General features: G+C 45.0%; 1 protein-coding gene across 2 annotated transcripts; it reads right to left on the reverse strand.

Moving 5' to 3' along the window:
* Nucleotides 1-58: 58 nt before the first annotated feature.
* Nucleotides 59-27,741, reverse strand: BLTP2 (bridge-like lipid transfer protein family member 2). 2 transcript variants are annotated; one of them, XM_040455333.1, is made up of 39 exons: nt 27,613-27,741; nt 26,607-26,730; nt 26,048-26,097; nt 25,603-25,750; nt 25,307-25,425; nt 25,014-25,074; nt 24,658-24,847; nt 24,397-24,520; nt 23,863-23,987; nt 23,550-23,617; nt 23,291-23,436; nt 22,555-22,673; nt 22,280-22,443; nt 21,862-22,120; nt 20,324-20,529; nt 17,892-18,984; nt 17,266-17,457; nt 16,933-17,135; nt 16,673-16,791; nt 16,338-16,558; nt 15,855-16,045; nt 15,633-15,732; nt 15,305-15,507; nt 13,743-14,037; nt 11,158-11,315; nt 10,683-10,889; nt 6,502-6,601; nt 6,108-6,290; nt 5,650-5,771; nt 5,012-5,167; nt 4,805-4,926; nt 3,349-3,529; nt 2,624-2,710; nt 2,313-2,423; nt 2,040-2,175; nt 1,805-1,935; nt 1,523-1,624; nt 1,039-1,173; nt 59-616 (listed from the first exon to the last, which is right to left on the reverse strand). In XM_040455333.1, the coding sequence occupies exons 1-39, from the start codon at nt 27,675-27,677 to the stop codon at nt 434-436; spliced, it is 6,699 nt and encodes a 2,232-aa protein (XP_040311267.1). In that variant the 5' UTR covers nt 27,678-27,741; the 3' UTR covers nt 59-433. The 2 variants fall into 2 exon arrangements, 1 of the variants encoding a protein (XP_040311267.1); XR_005784664.1 differs by lacking the exons at nt 59-616; nt 1,039-1,173; nt 1,523-1,624 and having other exon boundaries at nt 1,819-1,935; nt 2,040-2,191.

Genomic DNA, 27,741 nt, shown 5'->3' on the forward strand with positions numbered 1-27,741 from the left:
TGAGGGAGAGAGCGGATCCTCCCCTCAACTTTCTGGCACAGAGGGAGAGCAGTTACACTTAGAAATATATATGTATATATTTATATATAGGTCTATAAAAATTTATCACACTTGATCAGAACTGTCCCTCCCACCCTTTCAGTTGGCCCCAAGGGAACCAGATCCTGATCCTGGGCCCAATCCCTGGGTCTTGCTCTCTTGATGCCTCTCTGGCCCTGCTGATCAGTGTGAGGTAGAACTCAGCATTATTATCCACCGTGTTCTGCAGGGAACAGGCCAGCTGCTAAAAGAGCAGTGCCTCTCTCCACAGTACCCTGTGAGCTCCTGACCACCACAAATCCTGATGGATGAGGGGAAGCGCCTCCCACCCCACAAGTCCCTGGGGCCTGAGCCAAAGTCAGATCCTGTACTGCAGCCACTCTTGCATGCTGGATCACTTGCGCCTGCCAAAGATGGACTTCTTGCCAGGGTTCTTGTTGCCCACACTTAAACCGATGAGGAGTCGGGCTTTCTCCTCCTCTTCCTGCTGTTGCATGTTGAGATCTGATTTAGTTTCTAGCTTTCCCCGGACCTCAGACCCTGTTGCAGGCTTCAGCCTTAGCTTCTCTTTGATTACCTGGTAGGTTAGAGAGGAGTAAAAGGGAAGGTAAATATTAGTGGAACAGGCAGAATAAATCACTGTGAACCAATTCAAAAAAGATTTGTTAAGCTTACATGAAGGCACAATGTGGCCATTCAAATTATAAAATGATCTCTGCTTTCAAGAAGCTTACAGTCTAATTAGAACCTATTCTAAACCTGAAGTTGCGTCAGCCCTCAGTTCCCTAAAACTCAACAGCAGTTAACATATATAAGTGTAAACATTTAAACATCTGACCAAAGTCATGGAGAGGGCAGGGATAGAAGTTGCTCACTTCATGCACCTGCCCGTTGCCAAGGCTACTTGTCCTACATATGTCCTACAATGAAAGGCTCCTGAGCACAGGACCTGTTTGTCAGCCCCTGCTAACCAAACAGCCATGAACTCTGGCCGGATACCTGGGCAACCAGGGCTTTGCGGCTGTCCCTCTTGACAGCCATGGCAAAGTCTAGCCATGTCCATGTGTTGTTGTGGTACTCCAGACAGGGCAGCACAAGGTTAAGGTCACCCCAATCCACACTATTCTTCTCACCCTGCAAGAGAAGGAGGGAGAGGGGAGAGAAAAGAAGAGCGAAAAGATCAGCTGCCATTTTTAGTCCACAGCTAATACTTTTTTAATATATGTGCTGCTGAAGTGAACACACAGTCCAATCTAATACTTGAGTCCCAAGTCTAGCACTTTCCTGCAGCAGCAATCTAAAGATACTGATTTCCCTTTACCTCATCCTGTAACAGTACTGATTCCTGAAGGCAGCAGAGGGAACAGCAGATTATTACCCAAAGACCATCTTCACAATTTAGACTGTCGTGCCTAATTTTAATCTCTGATCTTATCTGGTTCCCTTCCCACCCTGTTCTAGAAAGTACTAGGGAGGAACAGACCTTGTAGCTGACACAGAGAGGAACCTGTGGAATCTTTATGTAGATGAAGGAGTTGTTCATGGCGGCTCGCTCTTTCATCTTGTCAATATCATCCACAGGGTGCTAGGAAAGGCAGGAAACGAATATGAGTTCTTGAAACCATCAGAAGAAACTTAGAACCCCAAACATCTCCATCTCCTTTCATCCCTGGAAAAGACTCAGGAAACAGAAGAAATCTTCAGCTGACCCAAGCAGAACCCTAGGATTCTTCCATCTTTCTGTCATTAGGGACATGTCTGGTACCTCAGGTACTTTCCGAAATGATCTTCTGACACCAGAACTCCGATTTAAGCCTTGTGCAACACCCTTCCCAGGGCCCAGTGGTGCTGCATCATCTGTTGCAATCAGCTGCCGAGGCTTAACCACTGGTATCCCTATGAAAAAGCAAGCACACCAGCTGTTGTCCTCTTTCTGAAGCTTCACCTATCGCTGAGGCTGCTACCCCAGTCTTCCGGATCTCCACCATAAAAGTTCTCACCAGTAGTCACCAGTTTGGACTTATCTTCTTCATCACCAACCTCATCATCTTCTACGCTTCGGCCAGGAAAGAAAAAGCCCATTATTCTATGGAAGAACTGGTGTGTCAGCTGGATGGTGAGAGGCACCACATTTACCTAAAGAGGAAAAAGGCTGAAGAAGCAATTAAGCTCAGACATCATCCCTCAGTTTACCTACCCCTAATGTAACATTGACACACAGATAGCTTTTGAGTGCCCTTTGTTCCTGGGTCCCCAAAGGACTGTTTACTAACCTCAAAGTGTTCCTTAACAGAAATACCCCCAACAGGGGGCCGGACTTTGCTGAAAAGGCGGAGGGCTAGCTGTCGCCCAGATTGGCAGGAGCTCTGGGGCCGTAGGACTACCTGTAAGATAAAGAGTGATAAATCTACCCACAAATCCCTGCAGACTAAGAGGAAAAGCAACAGTCTTGCTAAGCTAGACAAGCTTTCACCTCTCAGATCACCACAGTATTTCCCTTAGTGGGTTTATGGGGAAGGGCCATTACAAATGCCCTGTGTTAGGAAGCATGAGAATGGGGCAGGAATGGGGAAATAAGACTTGCCTTATAGACAGCATTGGGGAGGAGGTTGTTCATAGTGAACCAGCCCAATTCCAGAAGATGTTCTGCTGTGTCATCAGACTTATTCACCTATAAAGACAGATTCCCCCCCAACCCCACCCCACACACTATTATAAGTCTTTCTCAGGAGCTTGCTAGAGAATTGCTACATATCCTGTTTTCAGGTTCTCCATATGTTTAATCCCAACCTTTGGTATCCCTTTCATCTCCATACAGTCAATTCACCCTTTAATCCAGTGTTTCTCATGGACACTACTAACAAGAGCACTAAGTGCCAGGAATCCTTCCCAATTACTGTAATAGTCAAAAATGGTCTCACTCATTTCCAAACTCCCAGGGGGAAGGAGTGTGGAATAATGAATCATGTCTTCTCCTCCATTTATTGCAGGAAAGCTGAATGTCAGTATAGAATTAATTCTATTCCAAGCTGGTATTGGAAGATTACTTCTTTCTGGGCCATATTTCTAGGGATAATCTTATTCAATGAAAGAAGCATTTGATCAAGCTCATCTATATCTGTATTATTTAATATTACAAACAACTATGTCTAAAGGGAACTCTGCTCATGTATCATCATTAATAACCATTAATACCAGCATTAGTAATCATATAATAATTAGCCTCTTTGTTTCTCCGAGTTAAGACTCCTGTGATAGATCAATGTCTCTCAATACAGCTGCCTTTATGTGACTGTATATACCCGATACCTTGCTGTAGAGGAACCGCTGCAGCTCTAGTTCAGCAATTCCTAGCTGTCCATCTTCCTCTGTCAGACGCCATCGTGCCTGAGCAAAGTAGAACTCAGTGCGACGAACCACACTCACATCTTCTTGTTGTTTTCGCAACTCCATCTTATTGGCCTGCTGCAATTGGAAATCCTTAAAACACCTATAAATGGACAGGAGGGCCAAAGCCAATAAGGGTAACAGCATTTGGGTTGGGGGTGGGGTAGAATGCTCTAGAATGATGCAGGAGGTAAATCCAGAGATGGACCTATTTTGGGACAGCTATTCCCTATTTTTTTCACTGGATTCATGCTCCTCACACCCTGGGCCATGGGAGAATAAATCCCATCTTTCAAATTTTTCAATTCCACAGTTGTTGTTGTTGTTGTTTTTTCTTAAGTTCCACACCCATCTTGAGAAACTTAACAGAAGACCATGGGGGAAGGGAAAGGGAAAAAAACAGTTACAGAGAGGGAGGGAAGCAAACCATAAGAGACTCTTAAATACAGAGAACAAACTGAGGGTGGATGGGGGGGGTGGGGGAGAGGGAAAAATGGGTGATGGGCATTGAGAAGGGCACTTGTTGGGATGAGCACTGGGTGTTGTATGTAAGTGGTGAACCATGGGAATCTACCCCAAAAACCAAGAGCACACTTCACACACTGTATGTTAGCCAATTTGACAATAAATTATAAAAATATATATACACATATATGTATATATGTGTATACACACACACACGTATATATATGTGCGCTATGCCACATGCTAACCATGTTAAAAAAAAAAAAGTAAGTTCCACACCCAGCATAGGGCTTGAACTCATGATCCTGAGATCAAGAGTCATATGCTCTACTGATGGAGCCATAAAGGTGCTGCTTTTTTTTTTTCCAAGGTTTTATTTTGGGGTTTTTTTGGTATATTTTGAGAGAGAGAGAGGGAGAGACAGAATCCCAAGCAGGCTCCCCGCTGTCAGTTCAGAGCCCGACGTGGGGCTCAAACTCAGGAACTGTGAGATTATTACCTGAGGCAAAGTCAAAAGTTGGACACTCAACCGACTAAGCCACCCAAGTGCCCTCCAGGTGCTTCTTAATAAAGTAATCTCTGCCCACTAATAAACCCCTACAATTGTATCTGCAATTGTGCTCCTTACTGATCAACTTCCAAGATATTTTATTTTCAGTTCACCTGCATAGCACCAGGGCCACAAAAGCTATCTTTCTGAGCTGATTTTCTCCTTTCCCAGGAGGTACTCTAATGAGGAGCCAAAGCAGGGGCTCTCCTGTTCTCAATCTCTTGGCCAAGACCAGCAACGCTCATTCGGGAAGTGCCCAAATCTACATCAGCCTTTGATAATGCACAATAGATCTAAAGCAAGGAAGAGAAATCAATTCCAGCTGGGGCACTAGAAAAGGGCAGGGAAAGGATGCTATGGCACCTGATGAGGATATTCAGCTCTTCACTTTCCAGCTGTAGGTTGGCCTTCTCCTGGTTTAGCTGCAACTGAAGCTTTTGGTTCAGGTCAAGCAAGTTCTCATTCTTGCTGTCATCCTGCAAAGACTAGGGAGCCAAGGCAGGAGAAACTGAGAGGAGATCTCCTTTGTCCTAGGAGAACACCCTCTCCTCAAACTGCCCTGGTGACTACCTTCATGATAGAATACATCTGCTTTTCCAGCTGCCGTATCTGGGCCACATGCTGCCGCACAGCCTCCTGCAAGTGTAATATGCTGCTGCGCTGTTCCTCAGGATTGCTAGAGATCTCAAGCTGGAACCTGACTCGCTGCTTCTTCTCACTATGCTCCTGAAGGAATGGAAAAGGAAATGAGCAAGGCTTCTTAATAGACATGTCTTGTAGTAAGGTGAAATACAGAAAGGAACGAGAAACAGGGACCTCTTCTGGAAAGCTTACTTGTATCTGTTACCATTAGTAGCAAGCATAAAGGGTAGGCCAATGCAGAAGACATAAAGATTTCACAATAAGCCAGTGCCACAGAGTAGGGATAGAGGTGATAGTGGGGACCAGTTACTGTTTTTAGAGGTATTAAAGTGACTCAGCAGAGAACTGACCAAGAAAAACCACACATAAACAAGCTCTGCAGTCTCAGAAACACTCAGACCTTTTCTAGACAATTTCAACTGCTGCTATTGACTAACACAGGATGTACTCACCACAAGGTCCTTTTTCAGTCTGAAGCATGGCTTTTCTTACTGGACCCCAAATAAAGCACAAGGTCTGTCAGTTCCTGTGAGGTTAAGTGGCATTCTATTAGGGCCCATGCTCACCTTCCGCTTTGGTTCTACGTGGAGCAGCAGGTTGTTGACGATGTCTAAGATCATGGCATACTGAGCCGGGTTGGTGGAGATTTCCAGCTCATGATGAATAAGGGTGAAGGTATCCACAGCTCCTAGGTAAATGATAGCAGCTAGGTAAGAAACTCAAGTTTCTCTCTAAATATCAACCCCATCTTCTAACCCATATTTGGTATTAGTGAGAGATGCTCATGGGTAGAAATAGGTTTTCTTATTTTAGAATTAAACAATATCCATTCATCCCAGTTCCCTCCAACAGTCCAGTTTATTCTCTTATAGTAGAACTTACACAATGTAGAGCAAAGTGAAAGTGTTAATGCCCAGGGCACAGTGGGACTTCTAATAACACTACTAACTCAAAACCACTAAGGAAATAGCTACTTTCAAAAATTCTCTAGTTCCCTTCTAAAAGCTTTTCAAGCCCTGAATACCTTCCTGTTTCTTTAGGAGATCTTCCTTTTCCTGGTTCTCATGAACCTCAGGTGGCTTAATCTGAGTTGCCAGCTCAGGATCAATGTCATGGCTGTAACTAATATAGTACATTCGGCAGCTACAGCGTGAAATGATCCGTTGGACTTGCTGGGCTTGTTGCGCCTCAGCTGGCTGGTTCCAATCTGGGAAGAGGTGGGAAAGAGATAAGAGAAAGACATTTTCAATGGAGGTATTGTGAGAACCTCCCAGCCATATGTGATGTTTAGGGAACTCCAGACACTTGCTTTCCCCCTAGCCTAAAACAAAATGGTCCTATTCCAGCATATGTTAATTTTAAGAGTATGTAAGAAAATGCACACCTAACAACATGATGGGGAATAAGGGAGAGCTGACCTGTGGTGGTGGTAACCATGCCTCCCACTGCCTGCCCGCTCTCCATCAGCTCCTGCACAGAGTCCAGACTACGCTGCCGGTGTTCCTCAATATTCTTTACCTGAAGACAGAGATACAGGCACCTTTAACTCCTAGCCAACTGGGACACAGATGATTATGATGCAAGTAATACTATCTAAATTTCCACTGCCTGGAACAGCTTGAAGGATCTCCCAGGGTAGAAGACATACATGACTCCCTCCTGGCCCACCACCTAAATTCTCCAAACCCAGATGAGTTACATGCCTGCAGGCCTGAGACCAGAAAAGCAAGCTAGGTTAAAATCATATCCTAACTGGGGGCACCTGGGTGGCTCAGTCAGTTAAGTGACTCTTGATACCAGCTCAGGTCATGATCTCACAGTTCTTGGGATCAAGCCTCACATCAGGCTCTGCTTGGGATTCTGTCTCCTTCTCTCTCTCTCTGCTCCTTCCCCACTTGTGCTCTCAAAATAAATAAATAAACATTAAAAAAAAAAAATCCTATCCCACCTCACACCCATTAGGATGGCTACAATAAAAAAAAAAAAAAAAAAAAAGTGTTGCCAAGGATGTGCAGAAATTGGAACCCTTGTGCACTGTTGGGGTATGTCAAATGGTACAATGGTACTATGGAAACAGTATGGCAATTCCTCAAAAAATTAAAAATAGAATTTTTGCTATGTGACCTAGCAGTTCCACTTCTGGATATATACTGAGAAGAACTGAAAGCAAGGTCTTGAAGAGATTTGTACACCCATGTTCACATGGTATTATTCACAATAGCTAAAATATGGAAGCAACCCAAGTATCCACTGATAGACAAATGGATAAGCAATTTCTTGTACATACAACAGAATCCAATCCTAAAAAGGAAGATGCTACAACACGAACAAACCTTGAAGAGATTATAGGAAGTGAAATAAACCAGTCACAAAAAGACAAATGCTGTATGATTCCACTTATACAAGGTACTTAAGAACAGCCAAAATCATAGAGACAGAAAGTAGAATGGTGGTTGCTGAGGACTGGAAAGGGGAAGGGAGGTTATTGTTTAATGGGTATAATTTCAGTTTTATAAGATGAAGAGTTAGGGAAATGGATGCTGGTGATGGTTGAACAACATTATGAATGTATTTAATACAAACTTAACTTTACACTTAAAAATGGTTAAAACCAGCGGTGGCATCCAACTCTTGATTTCAGCTCAGGTCACGATCTCAGTTGTGAGATCAAGCCCTACATCGAACTCTGCGCTCAGCATAGAGCCTGCTTGGGATTCCCTCTTTCCTTCTCTCTCTCTGCCCCTCCTCTGCTCACACTCTGTCTCAAAATAAATAAATAAACTTAAAAAATGGTTAAAATGGTAAATTTTATATCTTACCACAATAAAAAAATTTTTTTTGAGGAAAAAGTCAATCCTGTCAAGCACAAAAAATTTCATCAAAACCAGTGACTTTCCCACCCACTTTGATATTCATGCAATTGTGGTTTTGCTGTTTTCTGTTTTCAGACAACCACTGTGACACTGTTGCCCATGGGGTAAAGGGAATGAATTCTTTTGAGTCTCTCTGCCAAGCTGAAGTCAAAGTGAATTGTAGAATGAGTGATATGAAGACCATAAGCAGATCTGCCAAGTCACAAAAAATTTCATATGGGAAAGGCAAGATCAAAGTACTCCCACCAAACTCGGTGAAGGAAATCATAAGCAAAACGAAAAGACAACCTACTGAAAGGGAGAAGATATTTGCAAATGATACATAAGGAACTCCTCCAACTCAACACCAAAAAAACCCAAAAAAAAACATTAATCCAATTAAAAATGGGCAGAGGACCCGAGTAGACATTTTTCCAAAAGAAGACATACAGATGGGCTAACAGACACATGGAAAGATGCTCAAATTCATTAATCATCAGGGAAATACAAATCAAAGCCACTTCACACTAAAATGGCTAGTATCAAAATGAAATAACACATGTTGGCAAGGACGATGAGAAAAGGGAAACTGTGCAACGTTAGCAGGAATGTAAACTGGTGCAGCCATTCTGGCAAACAATACTGAGATTCCTCAAAAAACTAAAAAGAGAAGTACCATACAATCTAATAATTCCACTTCTGGGTATTTATTTGAAGAAAATGAAATCATTAATTCGAAAAGCCCTATATTTAATGCTTATTATGTGTATTTATAATAGCCAAAATACAGAAGCAACCTAAATGTCCTTCAACAGATGAATGGATAAAGACATATTTTATATATACACAATGGAATACTACTAGCCATAAAAGGAATAAAATCTTGCCATTTTTGGCAATACAGATGGATCTAAGGGTATTATCCCAAGTAAAATCAGACAGACAAAGATAAATCCTATACGATTTCGCTTATATGGGGAATCTAAAAAACAAACAACAAAAACAGAAATAAACCCATAAAGAACTGGTGGTTGCCAAAGGGGAGGAGGGTGGGAGGAATAGGTGAAATAAATCAAGGGGATTAAAAGGTACATACTTCCAGATATAAAATAACTCAGAGATGAAAAGTACAGTACAGGAAATAGTCAATAATACTGTAATAATTTTATATGGTGACAGATGGTAACTACCCTGGTGAGCATTTTATAATGTTTGTAATTGTCAAGTCACTATGTTGTACACCTGAAACTAATATGCCAACTATACTTCAATTAAAGGAACAAAAAAACCCCTAGGATATTCTACTCTAATGCTAATATCACAGCCTGAGGAAAAAAAGGGTTCACATGTAAAAGAGGGCATGCCTAAAAGAAGCAGAGGCCCGGAAAATGCTAGAGATCTTGCATAGCTCATCCTGCCCACCTCTGCCTGAGTATACCTTCTATGCCTACCTCCTGAGATTAGTGGTAAAGAGCACTGCTTGCCTGAATCACAGATGTAATATATCAGCATGACCTCTCATAGTACCAATAACTTGACCCTTACTTGGCTTGACATCTGATTAAATGATTACCTTGTGTGTAATTACACCTGAGGTTGCTTAGATTGAGCCCTAAGGTTGTTGGAGTAAGAAGCACCAGGCAGGGAGGACAGAAAAGGGATTAGCCTTTTCCCCACTGAGTAGAATGGTAAATGCAGTTATCCTATTGGTCCTTAAAGATGTAGCTGGATCCAGTAATTCATTTGGGTGTACCATGCCCAGCACAATGTGGACACTTCACACCGGTTAAGTAGTAACAATGCTGAGTATTAGGTACATCTTATAACTATTAGATCTCCTATTATTCTGGGAGAATATCCTAGAAATTATAGAGCAAATTCAGTTTTACTACACTGAAAAGAAAATCTATAGCCTAGTCCCTGCCAATTGCTCATAATTCCACCATCGAACAAAATGCTATCTTGACACACTTAGACCTCCTCTGACATAACTTTTTAAAAATGGTGTAATTATTTTCCATCTAAATGAAGCTTTGTATTTTTCAAAGCAGTTTCTCACCCTTGATCCTTTCAACAATCTTGTGAGGGGGAAGTATTAACTCAATTTTACAAATAAAGGCGACTTGGGGCTCTGGGGTGGCTCAGTCAGTTTAAGCCTCTGACTCTGGATTTCAGCTCAGATCATGGTCTCAGAGCTGTGAGTTTGAGCCCCACATCGGGCTCAGTGCTGACAACGCAGAGCCTGCTTGGGATTCTCTCTCCCTCTCTCTATGCCCCTCCCCTGCTCTCATCTCTCTCTCTCAAAATAAATAGATAAACTTAAACAAAGTCAATAAAGGTGACTCGCCCAAAGGCTCATGGCTACTATAACAGCAAAGGTGGCATTAGAACTCACATAACCTGAGTCCTAGACAAGCAGTCTTTGTATTCAACCTTACTGCTTTGCTGAAACTAATCAAACATCTTCTTAAGAGAAATCAGAGAAAGGGCAGATAAAGAATTTATCTAAAGTTCTCAGGCTTACTGCCTGTTCTCTTGGCTGCCTGCTGATTAGTGTGATTTATTAGCAGAGGTCAGCAATCTTCTCAAACGTAAAAAAGTTCCAACCCATTTTATTCTAGTGCTGGGAAACAAGAATTTCCCTCACAATAAAAAAGAACAGCAAGAGATTAAAAAAAAAGAAAAAAGCACTATGTGCTCACAGACCACAAATCAGAGACTGCCTGCAATTCCTGTATTTGACTAACCTCTAACCAGAGCTGTCGGCCATCCTGCTCAGTGGGGCTGCTTTCAGTGGTGGCAAAGTACTGCATACCATCCAGTAGGCAAGTCCAGGATGTCTTTTGCTTCAATGTGTCACCATACCAGGCTGGATGGTGTTGGCACTGCAGCAGCTGAGCTTTGGCAGCTGACACAATAACACAGCCTTCTGTCTCCGCTCCACGAAGAACCATCTATGCCATAGACAGGAGCAGAATCATAGCACAAGGGCCACCAGGGAAGATGAGAAGGTCAGTGAAAGGAGTGTATCAATGAATGCAGCTGGATCTAATTCTGGCTTACACTATGGTTTTAGAAATGGAAGGATTATCCTGGATACCTGGTGGAAGGAATAATTGTTTGGAGCTCTATCTGCCCATTCTTATTTGGCGCTGGGAGAAGGTGAACACATATGATTAGGATCTAGCCCAATGCTGGGGTGCTCTGGTAAAGAGAAGTTACCTGGCAATTAACCAGCTCAATAAGGCAGTTTCGGTTATATATATCATCCGTCTGGCAGGCAGCGATGCCACACAGCTGATCACTCACACCTGATTCCTCTTCTGTGAACACTACAAACCTGTCTGTCTCTTCAATCAGCTTCTGCAACATGTAGGCACCTGGCAGAGAAATAGGAAGTGGAAGAAAGTCACAATCTCAAAGGAATATGGGCAATACATCTAGGGCCAAACCGATCTTCCTTCAATTTCTCTAGAAAATACTCTCTCCAACCTGCAACTCCAGCCCACACACTCCCCTCCTTGATCTCTGAGGGCAAAATAAGGGTTGTCATTTCACTTCCTCAATTTTAACAAAAATAACAGATTCCCAAGAGTGCTATATAATAGCAGCATTTTTTTCTCTTAGGTATATCAACCTCTGATTACTCTAGGATCTTTCTTCTCATTTTGTTCCTTATATTTTTCATTTTATATTATTTTAAATGTTGTTTGTGGACCACTCCTTTCCATATGAAACCACTCCTTTGCCATTAGTGCCACTGTGTTCTCATAGCTCTACTGCTTCCTACGATTATGCCTCTAAATCCTCTTCTCCCATGTCTTAGAAATAAGTATCTCCTCGGGTTCCCTTCTCTTCCTCTTTCTTCTAATGAGTTTTTCTAACAGAGTGTTATGGTTAGCAGCATCCAGAATCAGACTTGTCTGCCTGTATTTAAGATCCTATCTCTGCCAGTTACTCAATTGTGACTTTCAGCAGCTTGCTTTAACCTGTGTCTCAGTCCCCTTGTCTGTAAAATAATAATAACTATCTCATAAGGTTGTTGAGGGAATTTAATGCAATAACATATAAAAGTATTTTGCAGAGGACCTGCCACACAGTAAGCAACTATTATTATCTACTTGGGATTAACTTTTAGCTCTATGCTGAAACTCCCAACGTCTTCACCTCTAGTACTAAGCTTTTAGATCCTCATTTCCAGCTGTTGGTTAGACATTACCTAGATGTACTACTTGCACCACAAACTCAGCATGTCCAAATCTGAACTCAACAACCCTGTTCCTCCCCGAACTTGTTTAGTATTTAGTATTCTCTGGCTCTCCTATCTCTGATATTACTGTTACCATCATGCTAGTCCCAGGCTCAAAGCCTCAGTCATTGTTGCTTTCTATCTTAACTCTTTCTTCCAACCAGTTGTCAAATTTCTTAGTACAATAACATTTCTACCCATCCCCTCATCTCCATTCCCACTGCCTCTACCAAGTTCAGGCCCTCATTACATGTTGTTGGGACACCATAATAGTTTCCTTATCTGTCTCTCCACCTCCAGTTTCTTCCTCTCCAGTCCTCCTCCACAGCACTGCTAGATTTATCTTCCTAAAAGTAAAGTCTCATGATGACACATCCCCATTCAAAAACTTTCAGTAGTTCACCACTGTCTACTGAATAAGGACCAAAAACTCCTTAGCCTTGTATAAAGGACCTGTGATGGTCTACCTGTGATGGTCTATGTGCAGCTTTCCTTTCCAGGATCTTCCCTCGCTCCTCGCCTTAGTTACTCTCTATGCCAATTGAAACAGATTGTTCGCTCTCCTTTGAACATACGGAGCCTTACCAAATCTACTCCTATTCAGGATGCCTTGAATGCCTTTCCTCCCCATTTCCACAGGTTCAAACCATACTCAGCCTTCAAGGTCCAGCTCAAATGCTACTTTCCTCGATAAACCTTTCCCTGATTGCACTCCCTCCTTCATTCCAGTCAAGAACTCCCATATACTTTTTTCTCTTTTGATTTCTCTTTTGATATCACTTTCCACCTTGTTCTTAAATTTACCACGAACTTGCATTCCTCTATACTTATTCCCTCTCCTTAAAATGCCCTCTCCTCTTTTCTTGCCTGCCGAACTCTTATTTATTTTTTAAGGCCCATCTCAATGATCTTTTCTGGGAAACTTTTCTAGATTTCCCTATGCTGATTTAAATACTTTCTTCTTAAACATTCTTAAAAAGCATTTTCATAATGAAATAATAATTTACATGTCTGTCTATTAGTTTCTGAGCTTCTCCTCATTTTTATATCCCTAACGTCTAGGGTTATGTCTGGTACATTATAAACCCACAATAAGCTAAAATGAATCTATGAATGAATGAGTGATTGGAAGTGAATGAATGAACTAAGCTCATCCAGAGATGATAAACCTGTTGAGGCAAGTAGAATGTCATTCGTTTTACATCTCTCACTGAACCCAGCACAGTGCTTTACGCCTGTTAAGTACTCAATATTTGTTAACTGAACAAATTAATTCATCCAACCACATAACAATTCTTTAATCATTTTTCTCCCTTACTCATCCCGTTCTGGCCCCATCACTCCTTCATGATCCTCTCCTCCTTCCCACAGGATGACACCCTTTAAATGCCCCTATATCACGGCTATGTAAGTCAGAGGTGACCTAATATGGAAAAAGAATAGTTTTCATCTCTATATCTAGATGGAACCAGCCATGATTTAGTCCTCCCAGTTCTTGTTCAATCCTATGCACATATCCTACACCTAACTCTATGAAGTCTTATTTCCCCCAGCTTACCTCCTGAGGACCCCTTATCAGGTTGTCCACTAAAGCTGGGAGTGCTGACAGGAGGTGGGGCTGGGGCACTGGTCAGTACACTCTGCTTTGGCTTTTTAGCTGGCATCTGGGGATCAATCTTTAACCCCTTCAGGGCCTCCGTAGAGAGATTACGTTTGAGTACAGCTGCCTTTTTATAGCCATCATATAAACCAAAGGCAATGTCCCGATTGGTGGTTGTCCAGGAAGCCCGTAAATCTACCAAGTGCAGCTGGTGTGTATGAAAGGCAGGATCCCCAACTCGAGTAGAGAGCTCCTAAGAAACAGGAAAAGAACCACAAGGTAGCATGGAAATTCCCACTATTTCTCCTGGACCACAAAGGCAGAGGCAAGAAAACAAGCTTGTTGAACAAGAAATCTGTTCTGGGGGAGAAAAGAAGACCCTGGAGAAAGAAAAACTAAGTGGTCTTAGTTTGTGCATTCGATTGCGTTCTGACTACATCCGCTGTATTTTAAATGATTTAGAAAATTTCAACACATGGGGCGCGCCTGGCTGGCTCACTCGGTAGTGTATATGACTCTTGATCTCCGGGTCATGAGTTCAAGCCCCACCTTGGGTGTGAAGCCTACTTTAAAAAAAAAAAACAAAAAAGAAAAGAAAATTTCAACATAAAAAATCTTTCCTTAATTAGGAAAAAACAACAACAAAAAATACCAAAGAAGGTGCTAGGAAAAAAGTTTTACTGTTTCTTGAAAGGCAAGAGACTATCTTTAGGAGAGGGAGAGAAGGAATATTCAAAAAGAGGTACGCTGGGGCGCCTGGGTGGCGCAGTCGGTTAAGCGTCCGACTTCAGCCAGGTCACGATCTCGCGGTCCGGGAGTTCGAGTCCCGCGTCAGGCTCTGGGCTGATGGCTCAGAGCCTGGAGCCTGTTTCCGATTCTGTGTCTCCCTCTCTCTCTGCCCCTCCCCAGTTCATGCTCTGTCTCTCTCTGTCCCAAAAATAAATAAACATTGAAAAAAAATTAAAAAAAAAAAAAAAAAAACAAAAAGAGGTACACTGATACAAATGATAACAGTGAGTTCATCAGACAGTAATGATATATATACTTGGAATACAGTTAGAAATGTTACCCGGGACTTTGCTTAAAACCTACTGCTATGGACTGAATTGTGTCCCTCTCCATAATTCATATGTTGAGACCATAATCCCCAATGTGATAATATTTGGAGATGTGACTTTTAGGAGGTAATTAAGTTTACATGAAGTCACAAGAGTGAGGCCCTTGTGATGGGATTAGTGCCCTTATAAGAGACACCAGAGAGTGTGTTCTCTCCCTCTCTTTTCCTGCCATGTGAGGACCCAGCGAAGGCAACTGTCTACAAGCCAGGAGAAGAGCCCTCACCAGAATCTGACTATGTTGGCCCCTGATCTTAGACTTTCCAGCCTCTAGAACTGTCAGGAATAAATTTCTGTTGTTCAAGCCACACATTCTTTGGTGTTTTGTTATAGCAGCCCTGTAACAGCAGACTAAAACACCTACTGATAAAAACATGGTAGCAAAGAGACTGTGTCAGGCGGTACCTCCTCAGCTGTGCGATTGCTGTGCCGTTGGTAGGTGAGAGAGGACAGGCTCAGTAGGTGGGTCTTTGTTACCAAGGGATCAAGGCAGTGATCAGCATTTTCTTCAGTGGGTGAAGCCATCAGGTGAACAGTCACCTGACTTAGGTCACTAACCATCTGGGTCACACTCCAGTCAGAGATGAGACGCCGCATCACTGTGCCCGCTGAGAAAAGGAGGCATACAGAGCCCATGCAGACCAGTACAGAAGAACAGTGTGGGACACATAGAGGGAAGAGCAATGTGAAGGGCAAAGAGGGTAGGAAAAATGAAGGCAGACTTTGACCTTACCTTGAGGTATAAGCCGCTGAGTTCCCCTAGTGAAGACATGGCCCTGACTGCACTCAATCTGGATGCCTCGTTGCTGGGCAAATGAGGCCCAATAATGCACCTGGCAACAAGAGAGCATAACACTGAACAAAGAATGGCATCAGATGATTAAGATGAGAAAAAACACGAAAACGAGGGAAGGGGAAAGAACTGAAGATGTCACCAGGGCTGTCAGAGCCTGACCTGTAGCTGGGGAAAGAGTGCAGTATAGGAAAGCTGCTTGTAGTGCTGGCCGAGTTTCTTTTTGCTAGGTTTCAGGTTATTAAAGAGCTTTCCCCTACAGATAGGCCTTGTGACACTAGTCCAAGTTGCCCAGAAGTTTTGCATCCAGCGCAGGGTACTACTATATAGCAGAATCCGGGGCTGGGATATCGCTGCAAAAGAAAGGATAGACATTTCCTACCTGTGGTTAAAACACAGAGATAAAGCTAGCTTCAGCTTTTAGAGGTTTAAAAATCCAAACAGCATTCAACCTCACACTATCCCCAACACTCATTCCTTTTAAAGATCTAAGCTTTGTTTTCACCAACCCTCTCTCAGAAAAGGTCCTAATCCAAATCCTCCCTTGCTTTCCTTATCCCCTCCCCCAAGGGTCAAGTTGAAGTCCTCGGTGTTTAAGCCCATCCTCCCAACCCTTCCTCCCGCTGCCCCAGACCCAAGCCTCACTCCCACTGTGCCGGGTCAGATCCATCTTGATGGAGAGATTGAGGTTCTCAGAGCGGAATGCCCGGTAGGAGTCATGGAGCTGGCCCAAGGGCACCTCAGGCAGGAACTCTGGAGCCCGCAGAGTGACACCATGATGATCATGGGGGTTCCCATGGCACAGCCACTGCAGGTCCAGTGTCATGCAGAGGTCAGGCAGGTGAAGGAAGCAGCAGTCATCATACCTGTCTCACAACAGAGTCCCAGCCCTCAGTGCCCTGGTCACTTGCAACCCCCTGGCCCTTCCCCACTCCCCCCAACCTGAGTCCCTCACCCCGTTGAGGCATTACTCCACTCACTTAGAAGCTGTTCTCACGTTGACATCCAAGTCACCCTTGAACACAAACTGACCAGGTTTCCAATGAAAAGACAGGTGGCTCCACTCCCAGTGCATATTTTCAGTTGTGTTGTACGGGTCCTATAACCATCCCCAACAACTTCGTGAGATCTGGATACAAGTATCCTCCAAATCTCCCAAAGCAGTACCTTTTTCTCTCCCTACCATGTGCTACACAGGCCCCAACCATACGATCCTAGTAACTCCTCTGGAACCCCTCACCTCAGTAGCCAGCTGGTGCAGATTTGCCTGTTCTATGTCCATGTGCCAGTCCCCATGAAACAGTAGACGGCTCTTGTCCCACCAGGGCAAGGGTGGGCTGGGGTCAGCTGAAGGCTTGGTCAAGAGGTCCACAGATTGGCTAATCAGGGTCCAGGCTGGATCCCAGCACGGGCCCCATACCACTGTGTACTGGAAGATTTCCGCTGGGACAGAGGGGCAAAGGGTACACCTTGTTACACAACTTCTTTCTTCACTCCAGAAGGGCCTCAGCTCATTTCCCATCCTAGCCACCACAACATCCCTCAGCCAAACCAACTGCCTTCCTCTACTCACAGCGGAAGTCGTGGTAGAACTTGAGTGGGGGCATGTTCCTCTCTACTGCCACATTACCCCATGGAAGCCCCAAGTGCAAGATCTGACGCCGCCGGGAGCAAGGCTGACCACTCTGCTCGGTGCCCACAAGTCGACCCATCAGCCTCCAGTCACGGATCTCAAACAGGTATCGGGGATAATCTCTTATCCGAACTGTTATTACAGGGAGGATATACAATGGCTATTCAGAGGACTGTCTCAATATTCTCAAACATTTTTCTCCCCCACCACTACTTTTACCCAGCTATTTAACAAAGTCAACTGAGAGAACAAGAGCTGGCAATTGACAGAAAAGCTGAAAAAGGGCATGGAGACACTGAGCAGATGGTGAGGGGAATACCACTGAGATCCAAGGGGTACACCAACCCTGAAGACGACTGTGTTAGCTGTCCCTTTATGTTAGCCAAGCAGTTTCAGGGTGAAATTCAGGAACAAAGAAAGGGAAGAGGAGCCCACCCATCCCACTCCACCCATCCCACAACCACCAGAGTTCCCAATATAACTGAGCTCCTCTGCATCCACTCAAAGAGCTTCCTGGAGCTGGGAGGGCAAACACCAGACTCTGCAAATAAGGAAGTACTACTTACCCAAAAATGTCTTAACACTGCACTTGAGCATACGACACCACTGAATGACAAGATCTACTCCCTCAGCAGGGAAAGGGCTGCCTGGATCAAGCTCTTGAACTTGCTCTACCACACGCTCAGGGCCATGGAAGGAGACATCTGCCAGAGCTACCAGCTCTAGCCCCGCCAGGCTCCAAGTGAGCAGGGCCCGGCGCATAGGTGTGTTGCCATAGAGACGACGGGAACGCTGAATGTAGATTTCAATGTTTTTATGTTCCAAAGAGGCATAGAGCTCCTCAATTTTGCGGGCTGGCAGTAACTCCCCATGTTGCTTCCGAAGGGCAGCCACCTTGGCATCCAGCAACTGCAGCCTTTTGGCACTCTCCTTACTTTCATCCTTCATCAGTTCATAGTTATCACGAAGTTTCACCTCAAAAATGTCATCCAGGAAAACCCATGAGAAGTGCTGAACCTTCAAGAGTAGATCCGGTGGGAGTGGGGCAGGGCTTGGAGAAGCCTGAGCATGAGTTCCTCGATGCAGCCCCTTCAGCCATTTCTGAACTCCCACAGCCTCATCCAGAGTTCGAGAGAAATCGTACTGATAAGGAAACTCCACTGAGACTGATCCCAGGGACAGGAGCCAAACACGGTTCCGGAGGGTCTGCAGCACAGGGAAGGGGTTCCGGTGGAGGATCATCTCCTCCAGTTCAGGTAGCAGCTGTACTTCCACCTCCTTGAAGTTGAAGATGTTATTGCCATCAAAGCCGGCAGCCAGCTCTGGGCAGTAAGCCTGCAGTGAACCCCCATGCCTGCTCAGCGACACACTCTCTGCAGCCAGGGTAATGAACTTGTCCTCAGCTACAAAAGCTGTCAGCTTAGCTGTGCTCACCTCTAGTGTGAGGTTTAGGAGCCGCTTTGGAGGAGATGGCTCAGGGAGATGACCTTCTGGCTCAGACGCAGCCTCTGGAGTCTCTAGTGCAAGGAGTGGAACAGTCTCGGGAAACAGAGTGGCTCTTAGTAGGTCTCGGCAATGCAGGGTAGCCAGGACGTGCTGGTACAGGTACATGTGATCTGGGGGGCTCCAAAGTAAGGTCAGCCCTGCACCACACTGAACCTTCAGGGAACAAGAGAAAAGAATCTGTCAGTTACAATATCCCAAAATAGGAGAGCTGACCGGGAATATTATACAAGCACACCTGGGTCAAGAACCATCTCCACTAGGAAGTATTTCCTGAGTAGCCTCATTAGTTACTCCCTTGCCTTGTTCCCCTTAGCACGAATGTGCTGAGCTAACGGTTCTTGTTTATGTGTAAGAGCACTCACACTTTTGAATCCTCAACTGGATTCTAAATTGTCCGAGAGTAGAGATCATGTGTGTTGATTCTTTAATATCTACCATAGGATATCAGCTATGTACAGCAGACAGTTAATCATTTGGCTTTATATTTCTGTCTATGAGTTATTTTTCTATAACAGGCTCACTCTGCATAATAACCACTGCAACAATCAATTTGAAAATGTTTTATGCGTTGATTGCATCTTAATTCTTAAATATAAAAAAGACTGACCACACAAATCAATACAGCGATTGATTTACACAAAAGTATGCCTCAAAGAAGGGAGTCCTTGTCAGCTTGGAAAACAAAATCAATTCTGCATAGTGAAGCAGAGAAAATTTAAATTCCAGAACAGAAAAATTCCTTTGAGTTCCAGCCTCTAAAAAGGCAACTCTTCAGTTTCCAAGGGAAGCTGAAGCCTGACAATTAGGAAGATATCCCACACCTCTCCTAAGAGGATTCCATGTCCACCCAATAGTCTGAGGAGAAAAATCTTGGAAAGCCTCTTAAAACTTGCCAGTGCCTCCATCTTTAGAGCCATTCCAGCCTTTTATTTTTATTTACTTATATTTAAAGATTTTATTTTTAAGTAATCTCTACACCCAACGTGGGGCTCGAACTTAAAACCTCAAGATCAAGAGATGTATGCTCCAGCAAGTGAGTCAGCAAGGCACCCCTCCCTTCCAGCCTTTTAATGAGCTGGGTGCTTCAGGAAAGTAACACCAGATCATGATCTTTAAAAAAAAAAGCTCCTTATTTTTCAGAGATATGCACTGAAATGTTTACGGTTGAAATTATACGTCTGGTATAGGTCTGCTTCAAAATAATCCCAGAGCGGGAGGTGGATGGCAGAGTGTAGCTAAAACACATTGGTCCTAAGCTGGCAATTACTGAAGCTGGGTATGGATACGTACAAGTTCATATGTTCTAATTGTGTGTATATTTTACATCCCACAATAAAGAGTTAAAAATGTACAGAACAAGCAAGGACAAAAAGAATAACACAAAGTGTCCTATTTCTCACAGTTTGAGTTTCACACCAGACTCAAAAGACTGGGAAATGCTCTAAGCCTAGGGAGAAGCCAACCTGACTCCACCTCCCCAAAGAAGCATTACCTCCAGGGAGCGGATGCTGCTGTGGTAGGTGATGGACAGCATGGAGAGGCTGAGCACGGGAGTGGGGATGTCAGGAGCCTTGCAGCACGGCTGCATCTTCTCTGTGACGGACTTCACCAGCGCAAGCACAAGTCCCTGGACACCCACAGTGGAGGTTTCAGCACTTCCCAGGATAGTCAGTGTGTCCAGTCGGACCTCGGAAGCACCTAACATCCAGAAACCATGTCAGCATCGGTTCGCAGCTCTCAAATGGCAACCGCAGCCCTCACTCTCCTTTCTTATTTATTCCCTCCACTCTAGCTTTCTGTGTTACCCATACCTCCCTAAGATCATTCCTCATATTTCAGGGAACTTTTCCTTTCCTAAATTAACCTACCTAAATCTGGCAGACCCAAAGAAGCTCCCTAACTGCTACAAAGTGCCCGAAGACGTACCAGTTACTCTCTAGAACTAAACACACACGGAAATTAAAAAAAATCAATTTCTTGATCAACTATCAAGGCTTTTTTTTTTAATGTTTATTTTCTTTTTGAGCAGGGGAGGGAGAGGGAGAGAGAGAGTGGAACAGAGGATCAGAAGAGGGCTCTGTGCTGACAGCAGACAGCCCGAAGCAGGGCTTGAACTCACATATTGTGAGATCATGGCCTGAGCCTAAGTTGGACACTTAACCAACTGAGCCACCCAGGTGCCTCAAGGCTTTTTTTTTTTTTTCAACGTTTATTTATTTTTGGGACAGAGAGAGACACAGCATGAACGGGGGAGGGGCAGAGAGAGAGGGAGACACAGAATCGGAAACAGGCTCCAGGCTCTGAGCCATCAGCCCAGAGCCCGACGCGGGGCTCGAACTCACGGACCGCGATATCATGACCTGGCTGAAGTCGGACGCTTAACCGACTGCGCCACCCAGGCGCCCCAAGGCTTTTTTTTTTTTAATAATGATTTGACTTTTTATTTTTTTAATACAATTTATTGTCAAATTGGCTTACATACAGCACCCAGTGCTCATCCCAACAAGTGCCCTCCTCAATGCCCATCACCCATTTTTCCCTCTCCCCCACCCCCTTTCTTAAATAAATCTTGCTTAATATTTAATATCTTCTATAGACCTTTAACAAACATCAAGAAACCCAATAGTTGTGTAAGACCTTCCAGTATCTCATGCCTTTAATTTAGAAAATTTTCACATAATCATGGGGCACCTGGGTGGCTCAGTCAGTTAAGCATCCAACTTCAGCTCAGGCCATCTCGCAGTTGGTGAGCTCCAGCCCCACGTCGGGTTCTGTGCTGACAGTTCAGAGCCTAGAGCCTGCTTCAGATTCTGTGCCTCCCTCTCTCTCTGCCCCTCCCCCACTCATACATGCACATGCACTTGCTCTCTCTCCCAAAAATAAACATTAAAAAAATAAAATTAAATAAATAAATAGAATAGAAAAATTCACATAGTCAGCTTCATTAAATGAAAAGGCACAGACTGAACCAGCATAATCTGCTTAGGTTAGAAACTACCCACTTCGGTACAGACTTCCTGTCCCACTTACCAACCAGGGCAGAAAGGGTGAACAAGTTCATGTCCTCCACCTTCAAGTCCACCTTCCACAGTAGTGACACAGATTCCCCAAATGAAGACTCTCTAGAGACAGCGGACTTCCCAGACTGTATGTCCATCAAGGATAAAATGCGAGAGAGACACTGGGCACAGGTATCTGATGCTTCTACCTGCAGTCCTCGAATGGTACAATCAATAAACAGGGTATCTGACTGGGTGCTAGACAGGCCCAAAGGCTGGTTATAGCTGCCCTAGAAAAGAAGCAGAGGGAGCCCCATTATGAGCATGCAGACACACAGTTCTATAATACCCTGATGCATCATATTCTGGCAAAAAGGGGCTCCACGCTCTACAGCAGGGCAGGACAAGGAAACTATATGGGGCTCCTGTTCACCAAAGTCCCCACCTACCTGTAGTGTGAAGGAGTCCAGGACAAGTGCCTCACCCCAAACATGCATATTGGGTGGGTGGGGTGCCCGCTGAATGTGAGAGTCACTGCCCACCCGCCAGCAGAGGTGGTCCACAGTTAGGACGCCGCGCTGATGAATACTCTGTGGCCTCAGGTGCTGGTAATCTGAACAAAGTAGGTGGGAGAGAGGAGTTCTGTGGAACCACTGTGGCCATCAATTGGGCCCAGCTTCACTAATGGACAGATTCTTACTCCTTTTCCATACCAGAGCCTTACCTAGAGAGATGGAATTGAATCCCAAGGCAAAGGGTGGTGTATCACCAAGCTGAATGGAAACGTTGACATTGGAGATGGAAGTGCTAAAGATAATGGGAGCCAGGATCTGGGGGAAGGTTCTGCAAAGAGACAGACATCACTGTTTGGTAAGGAAAGAATTCCAGCTTCCTATTATGGAGGAGACACCTGAAGCTCTCCAAAGTCAGGGTGAGTTTGGTTGTGATTCTTAGAATGGAAAACAACCAGAAAATTAAAAGACTGAAATTGTCAGTTTGCTGTTTACTGCTACTCCCAACAGTAATCTGCAGGAATGCCACAGTTACTAGGTTGAACCACATGAGACTGCCATTTCATAGGTCAGATATGAATGTCAAATATAGACATCAGCATATCGTATGATTCAACCTAATACAACCAAGGGGCATTTCTTCCAAGCCATGGAAGGTGACATGACCGACCACCTTAAAATCTAAGACAGACAAGATACTGTGGATCATTTAAGTTCAGTTCAACAATTGTTTATTTTGTATAATAAGGCACTATGCTGAGCAATAAGGACATAGAAACAAAAAGGACCTCATCCTACCGTCAAAGAACCTAGTATAATGGGGAAGATCTATAAAACAGAATTGCTACTGAAGTAATCAAATACATGTTTAACACAATATGCCACTTTAGACCAAAAGAATCTGAGAATCCACCTGGTAAGATGGTGGCTGAAAAAGATTACACTGACCTTTTTTTTCTTTGCGTAAGAACAGATGAACTAGACCCTTGGGTCTCCAGTGCTAGCATGTGCAGCCAGTGAGAGAATTCCTGGTGCCGGTAATGAATAATGCAAGTATTCAAAACCAGGGAGGCTAGGAGGTCGATGGTGGTCACCTGAAAATAAATACCAGAACTGTGGGCTTGGGTTTTATCTCATTAGCTCACAATGCAACGATACAGGGAGAGAGTAGAGAAAGGAATGATTCTTGGTATCACAGTCATCACACCTGCACACTGGCCTTGAGGGAGTTGAGACAGACAATGCGCTGGCGGCTCTGGGACAGCAACAACCCATCTGTAAGGGTAAAGAGCAGATCAGAGAAGAACACTGGGAAAACAAAACATAAAACTAGGAGAGGGTCAGAGGCAGGCAAGCAGATGAACAGATTATCACCCAAACTCATGAATTGGGGCTATTTTCTCTCAGTATGTTCTCTCCTCTGCATCTCCAGTTACACTGATATTAAACTAAAAAGACCAAATGGGGCACAGGGGAAAGAGTGTCTGGTACTCTCAGTACCGACATCCCCACCCGTGAACCTTTCAGTACGAGTTCAGTGTTCATCTGTGCCATATCAGAGTTTGCTGTGAAGCTTCGAAGAGGCAGCTGATCCTCATCACGGTGGTACAGGAACTGCAGCAGCTTCAGTGTCCAATTCAGGTGCCTGGATGAGAGACAGACTCTGGCTCAGAAATACGTGCCATTCTGGGGTGACTGGGTGGCTCGGTCGGTTAAGCGTCTGACTTTGGCTCAGGTCATGAGCTCGCAGTCCGTGAGTTTGAGCCCCACATCAGGCTCTGTGCTGGCAGCTTGGAGCCTGGAGCCTGCTTCAGATTCTGGGTCTCTCTCTCTGCTCCTCCCCCATTCACACTCTGTCTCTCTCTCCCTCCCAAAAATAAACATTAAAAAATAAATTAAAAAAAAAAAGAAAAAAAAAAAAAAGAAATACATGCCATTCTTACTCCCTTTCTCCCCACAGACAAACTCAGTGTAGCTACTAGGCTGGTTACAGAGACCCCAGCATATAGCTCCAGTTATCATTCTCCGTACTTCTGTGCCAGGAGAGATCTCACCTCTTTTGACTGTTCATGGACAGCACCACACTTGTGATCTCCATCTTCACTTTGACCTGGTCTGGCAGCTGCTGAAGGAGGTACAGGCCAGGCAGAGCTGGCTCAGCCAAGTTCTCTGTCACCTCTGAAAACATAAATGAATAACACAGGAGCAATGAATCCTGAACACACTCAGGTCTCCCAAAATGCCCCGTCCTCTTTGGCCACATTTTCCACATAAAATAGGCTAACCCAATGCCCAATATTAGGCCGGGGCTTTACCTGAACAAGGAACAGGTTTGGGTGCTAGGCTTGGGCTCTGGCGCAGCAGCTGACTATGGAAAAGGCCCTCATGCAGTTCAGCATGGAGTGTCCACATATCCACAGCAATCACCTTCAGTTGCCGACTGCTGATGCCCACCTCTAGACACAACTTTAGGGCCAGTGAGAGCTCCGCTAGGCAGGTGTCCTCCTACAGGGAGGATAAGCCTCTGAGGTGTTAAGAAGTAGGCAGTTTGGGGTCAAAATGCAATGGTCTGGAACACCACCTTGAGAGAATCCACATAAGAACACAGAAGCTCCTTCGTATCTTGCACCCAGAAGGAAACAAGGCATCTGAATGACGATGGCATACTCACCAACTGGCCACTCTTTAGAACTTTGCTGTTGATCTGATTTAGGCTCACCTCACATTTCAGCCTGGGAAAGGAAAAAAAAAAAAAATTAGAGTACTTGGCCCCTTTCCTCACCATTTAAGTTCAGTCAAGCTTTGCTGGCTGAAAGGAACAAGGCAGGGAGAAGTGCCTAATCTCAACCTCTCCTCAAATGCTACAGGATGAAAATCTGACACCTTAATAAGAAAATTCACCCACCCTAAAACAATTTTAAGACAAGAATGGAACTACCTGACCCTCTTCTACCCAATGGTTACCTTTTCCCATCACTGTCCAAAAGAAAGCTGCTTTCTCTGATCTGAATGTGCCACAAGGACTCAGAAGTAGCCACCTTGAGAACCATGATGTTTATAGAATCTACATGAATGGAGAACAGCTAGAAGAAGCAAAGAAGAATAATGATTAATATCAAGGCACTACCTTTCCCTCCTAACAGAGAAAGAATAAGAGGTAGCTCTTGATATGATGTTCCCAAAAGAGTGGAAAAATCCACCCACGACTACAAAGCCAGCCATCCCTACTACAGTCCAGGAAACTGGGAGAAGTATCTCACCTGACAGAAGATCTTCAGTAAGGATGGACTAAAGGACAGTTCCTTTTGATGCACCCCAGTGCTCTGAGAAAATGGGGCAAACAGGCCAGAAACCTTCTGTAGATCCGTTCTGATACGCACTTCTCCAAAGCACAATGCCACATAACGTCTGTTCAGAAGAGAAACCTCACTATCATCAGGTCCACCCTTCCCTAGCAGTCTCCTCCCCCCCTCACCTTCACTCTCTCAACCTCCCTAGAAATACAGCTCAAATCATGGATAACAGTCTCATAGTAGGTATCAGTATCTGTCTCACGAAATAACAGCTTCCAGACTAAAGGGGAGGGGGAGAGGGAGACATCAGCAAAACCCCTCCTTGGGTTGTGAGGCCTCTGTAGAATGTCATTCTGCAAACTCCAATTCCAAAAGATTCCCCAAGGGAAGAGTAAGGATGTAGAGTACTCACGGCAGATCATGGCTAAGGAGTTTGCTGGAAATCCACAGGCTATCAATTTCCTAAAACAGTGTGGGAGAAAGCTTTGTACATTAGCTGCCAGGTAAACCATTAGCAGCTTGACAGACAGGAAAAGTTCTACGAGGAGGAAGCCCTTCCACTAAATATTTTCCACTCCATTTCCGCCAACTTCTCTCCCGAGCACTATATCCTGCTCCTCACAATGACATTGGCTCAACTTGGTTAGTATTTCTCTTTCATGGATATGTTGCTGTTTCCCCTTTTAAATTAGAACAGTAAGCTCTTCTATTTCCTGTTATCTTTGTTCTGTCCTTACTTCTGTATCTTTCTTATTGTACCCTGCACACTCTGTGCCTTATAAGGATTTTTAACTCAACAACTTGCATTGATCCCAGCGTTTCCAAACTAACTCTTAAGATCATCTTGGCAAAGGGGTGCCAAGGCTGGGCTAACCAGGAAAGTCACCCAGAATTTTTTTAAAAAGTAATAAAAAGTTGAAATTCAGCTGGGTCCACCCACACACATACCCAGGGAGTTGCCCAAGACTCACCACTGTTTGCTGGTGCTGTTGAAACTTAAGGCTGACATTCTGGATCCAAAAAAAGGAGCCGATCTTTAGCTCCGCCTGCAGCTTCCGCTGACACCACTTGGTGGCCAACCGGACCACAAACCACCTGCAGAAAAATCCTTGTGAGTTCACAGGACCCTCTCCCAATTTGGGCTTTCCTCATTCCTTGCTGGTCCTCGAAGGCCTTGCAAAAAGGTCATGTCCTAAAGCTGGATCTTCTGGGCAACTCTCCAGTCTCCCAAAACAGCATTCTGTCACTTACACTCAGCCACAAAGATCAAGACCCTAATTCTGTAGTGTCCCCTTCACCCAGATGAAATCAGACAAACTACAGTCCACCTCCTAAGTTGGGGACAAAGAAAGCAATCCTTCCAACCCTTAGGAACCCCAGATGAAGAAAGAAGAGGCCCCAATAGGATTCGAAGTACAGGCAGCTGTGTCAGATGTGCCATCAAATACTCCCCCACACAGTCCATGTCTCCGCCCTCTAGACAGGTGTCAGAGAGAAGGCGGTGGGGTCACACCCGGCCGGCTCAAATGCCATTCTCTCCTGGGCAGCCAGACCTGTTCCGGCTCCTAGGGCGAGGCTGCAGGTGCCCTCTGCACTCGGTGAAGGGTACACTCAGGGGCGTGTGGAGGGAGAGAGAGACCACCAAGCCGGGGCCCCTCTACACACACACACACACACACACACACACACACACACACACACACACACAAGCTATTCAGCTTCGAGCCTCAGCATCTCCTCAGGCCTCGCCCGCTCCCTCAGTCTCCCCTACTCCCAGGTCCTCGGCGCCAGCTCGGGTCTTACGCCCCCGCTCAAGCCCTCCCCTCGCCGCGCGACCCCTCCGCGGCCCTCCTCGGGCCCTCCCCCTCCGCCGCCTGCACACCGTCCCCCCCAGCCCCCTTCCCCTCCCGCGCGCCCCCCTTCCTCAGTCTCTTTTCCTTCCCCAGCCCCCGCCCGCTATAGCCGGGATCCCCTCACCGGCCTAAGAAGAGGGCGCAGAGCGCAACCAACAGCAAGGCCAACAGCGCGGAGAACAGGGGCATTCCGGCCCCGGCCCGGCCTGGCTCTGGCCCCCGCCCTGCCGGGCCCCCCCTCCCCACGCCGGCT

This window comes from Herpailurus yagouaroundi, unplaced genomic scaffold, assembly GCF_014898765.1.
Source record: "Herpailurus yagouaroundi ecotype Mexico unplaced genomic scaffold, PumYag 215, whole genome shotgun sequence".
In the NCBI taxonomy this organism is placed as follows: Eukaryota; Metazoa; Chordata; class Mammalia; order Carnivora; family Felidae; genus Herpailurus; species Herpailurus yagouaroundi.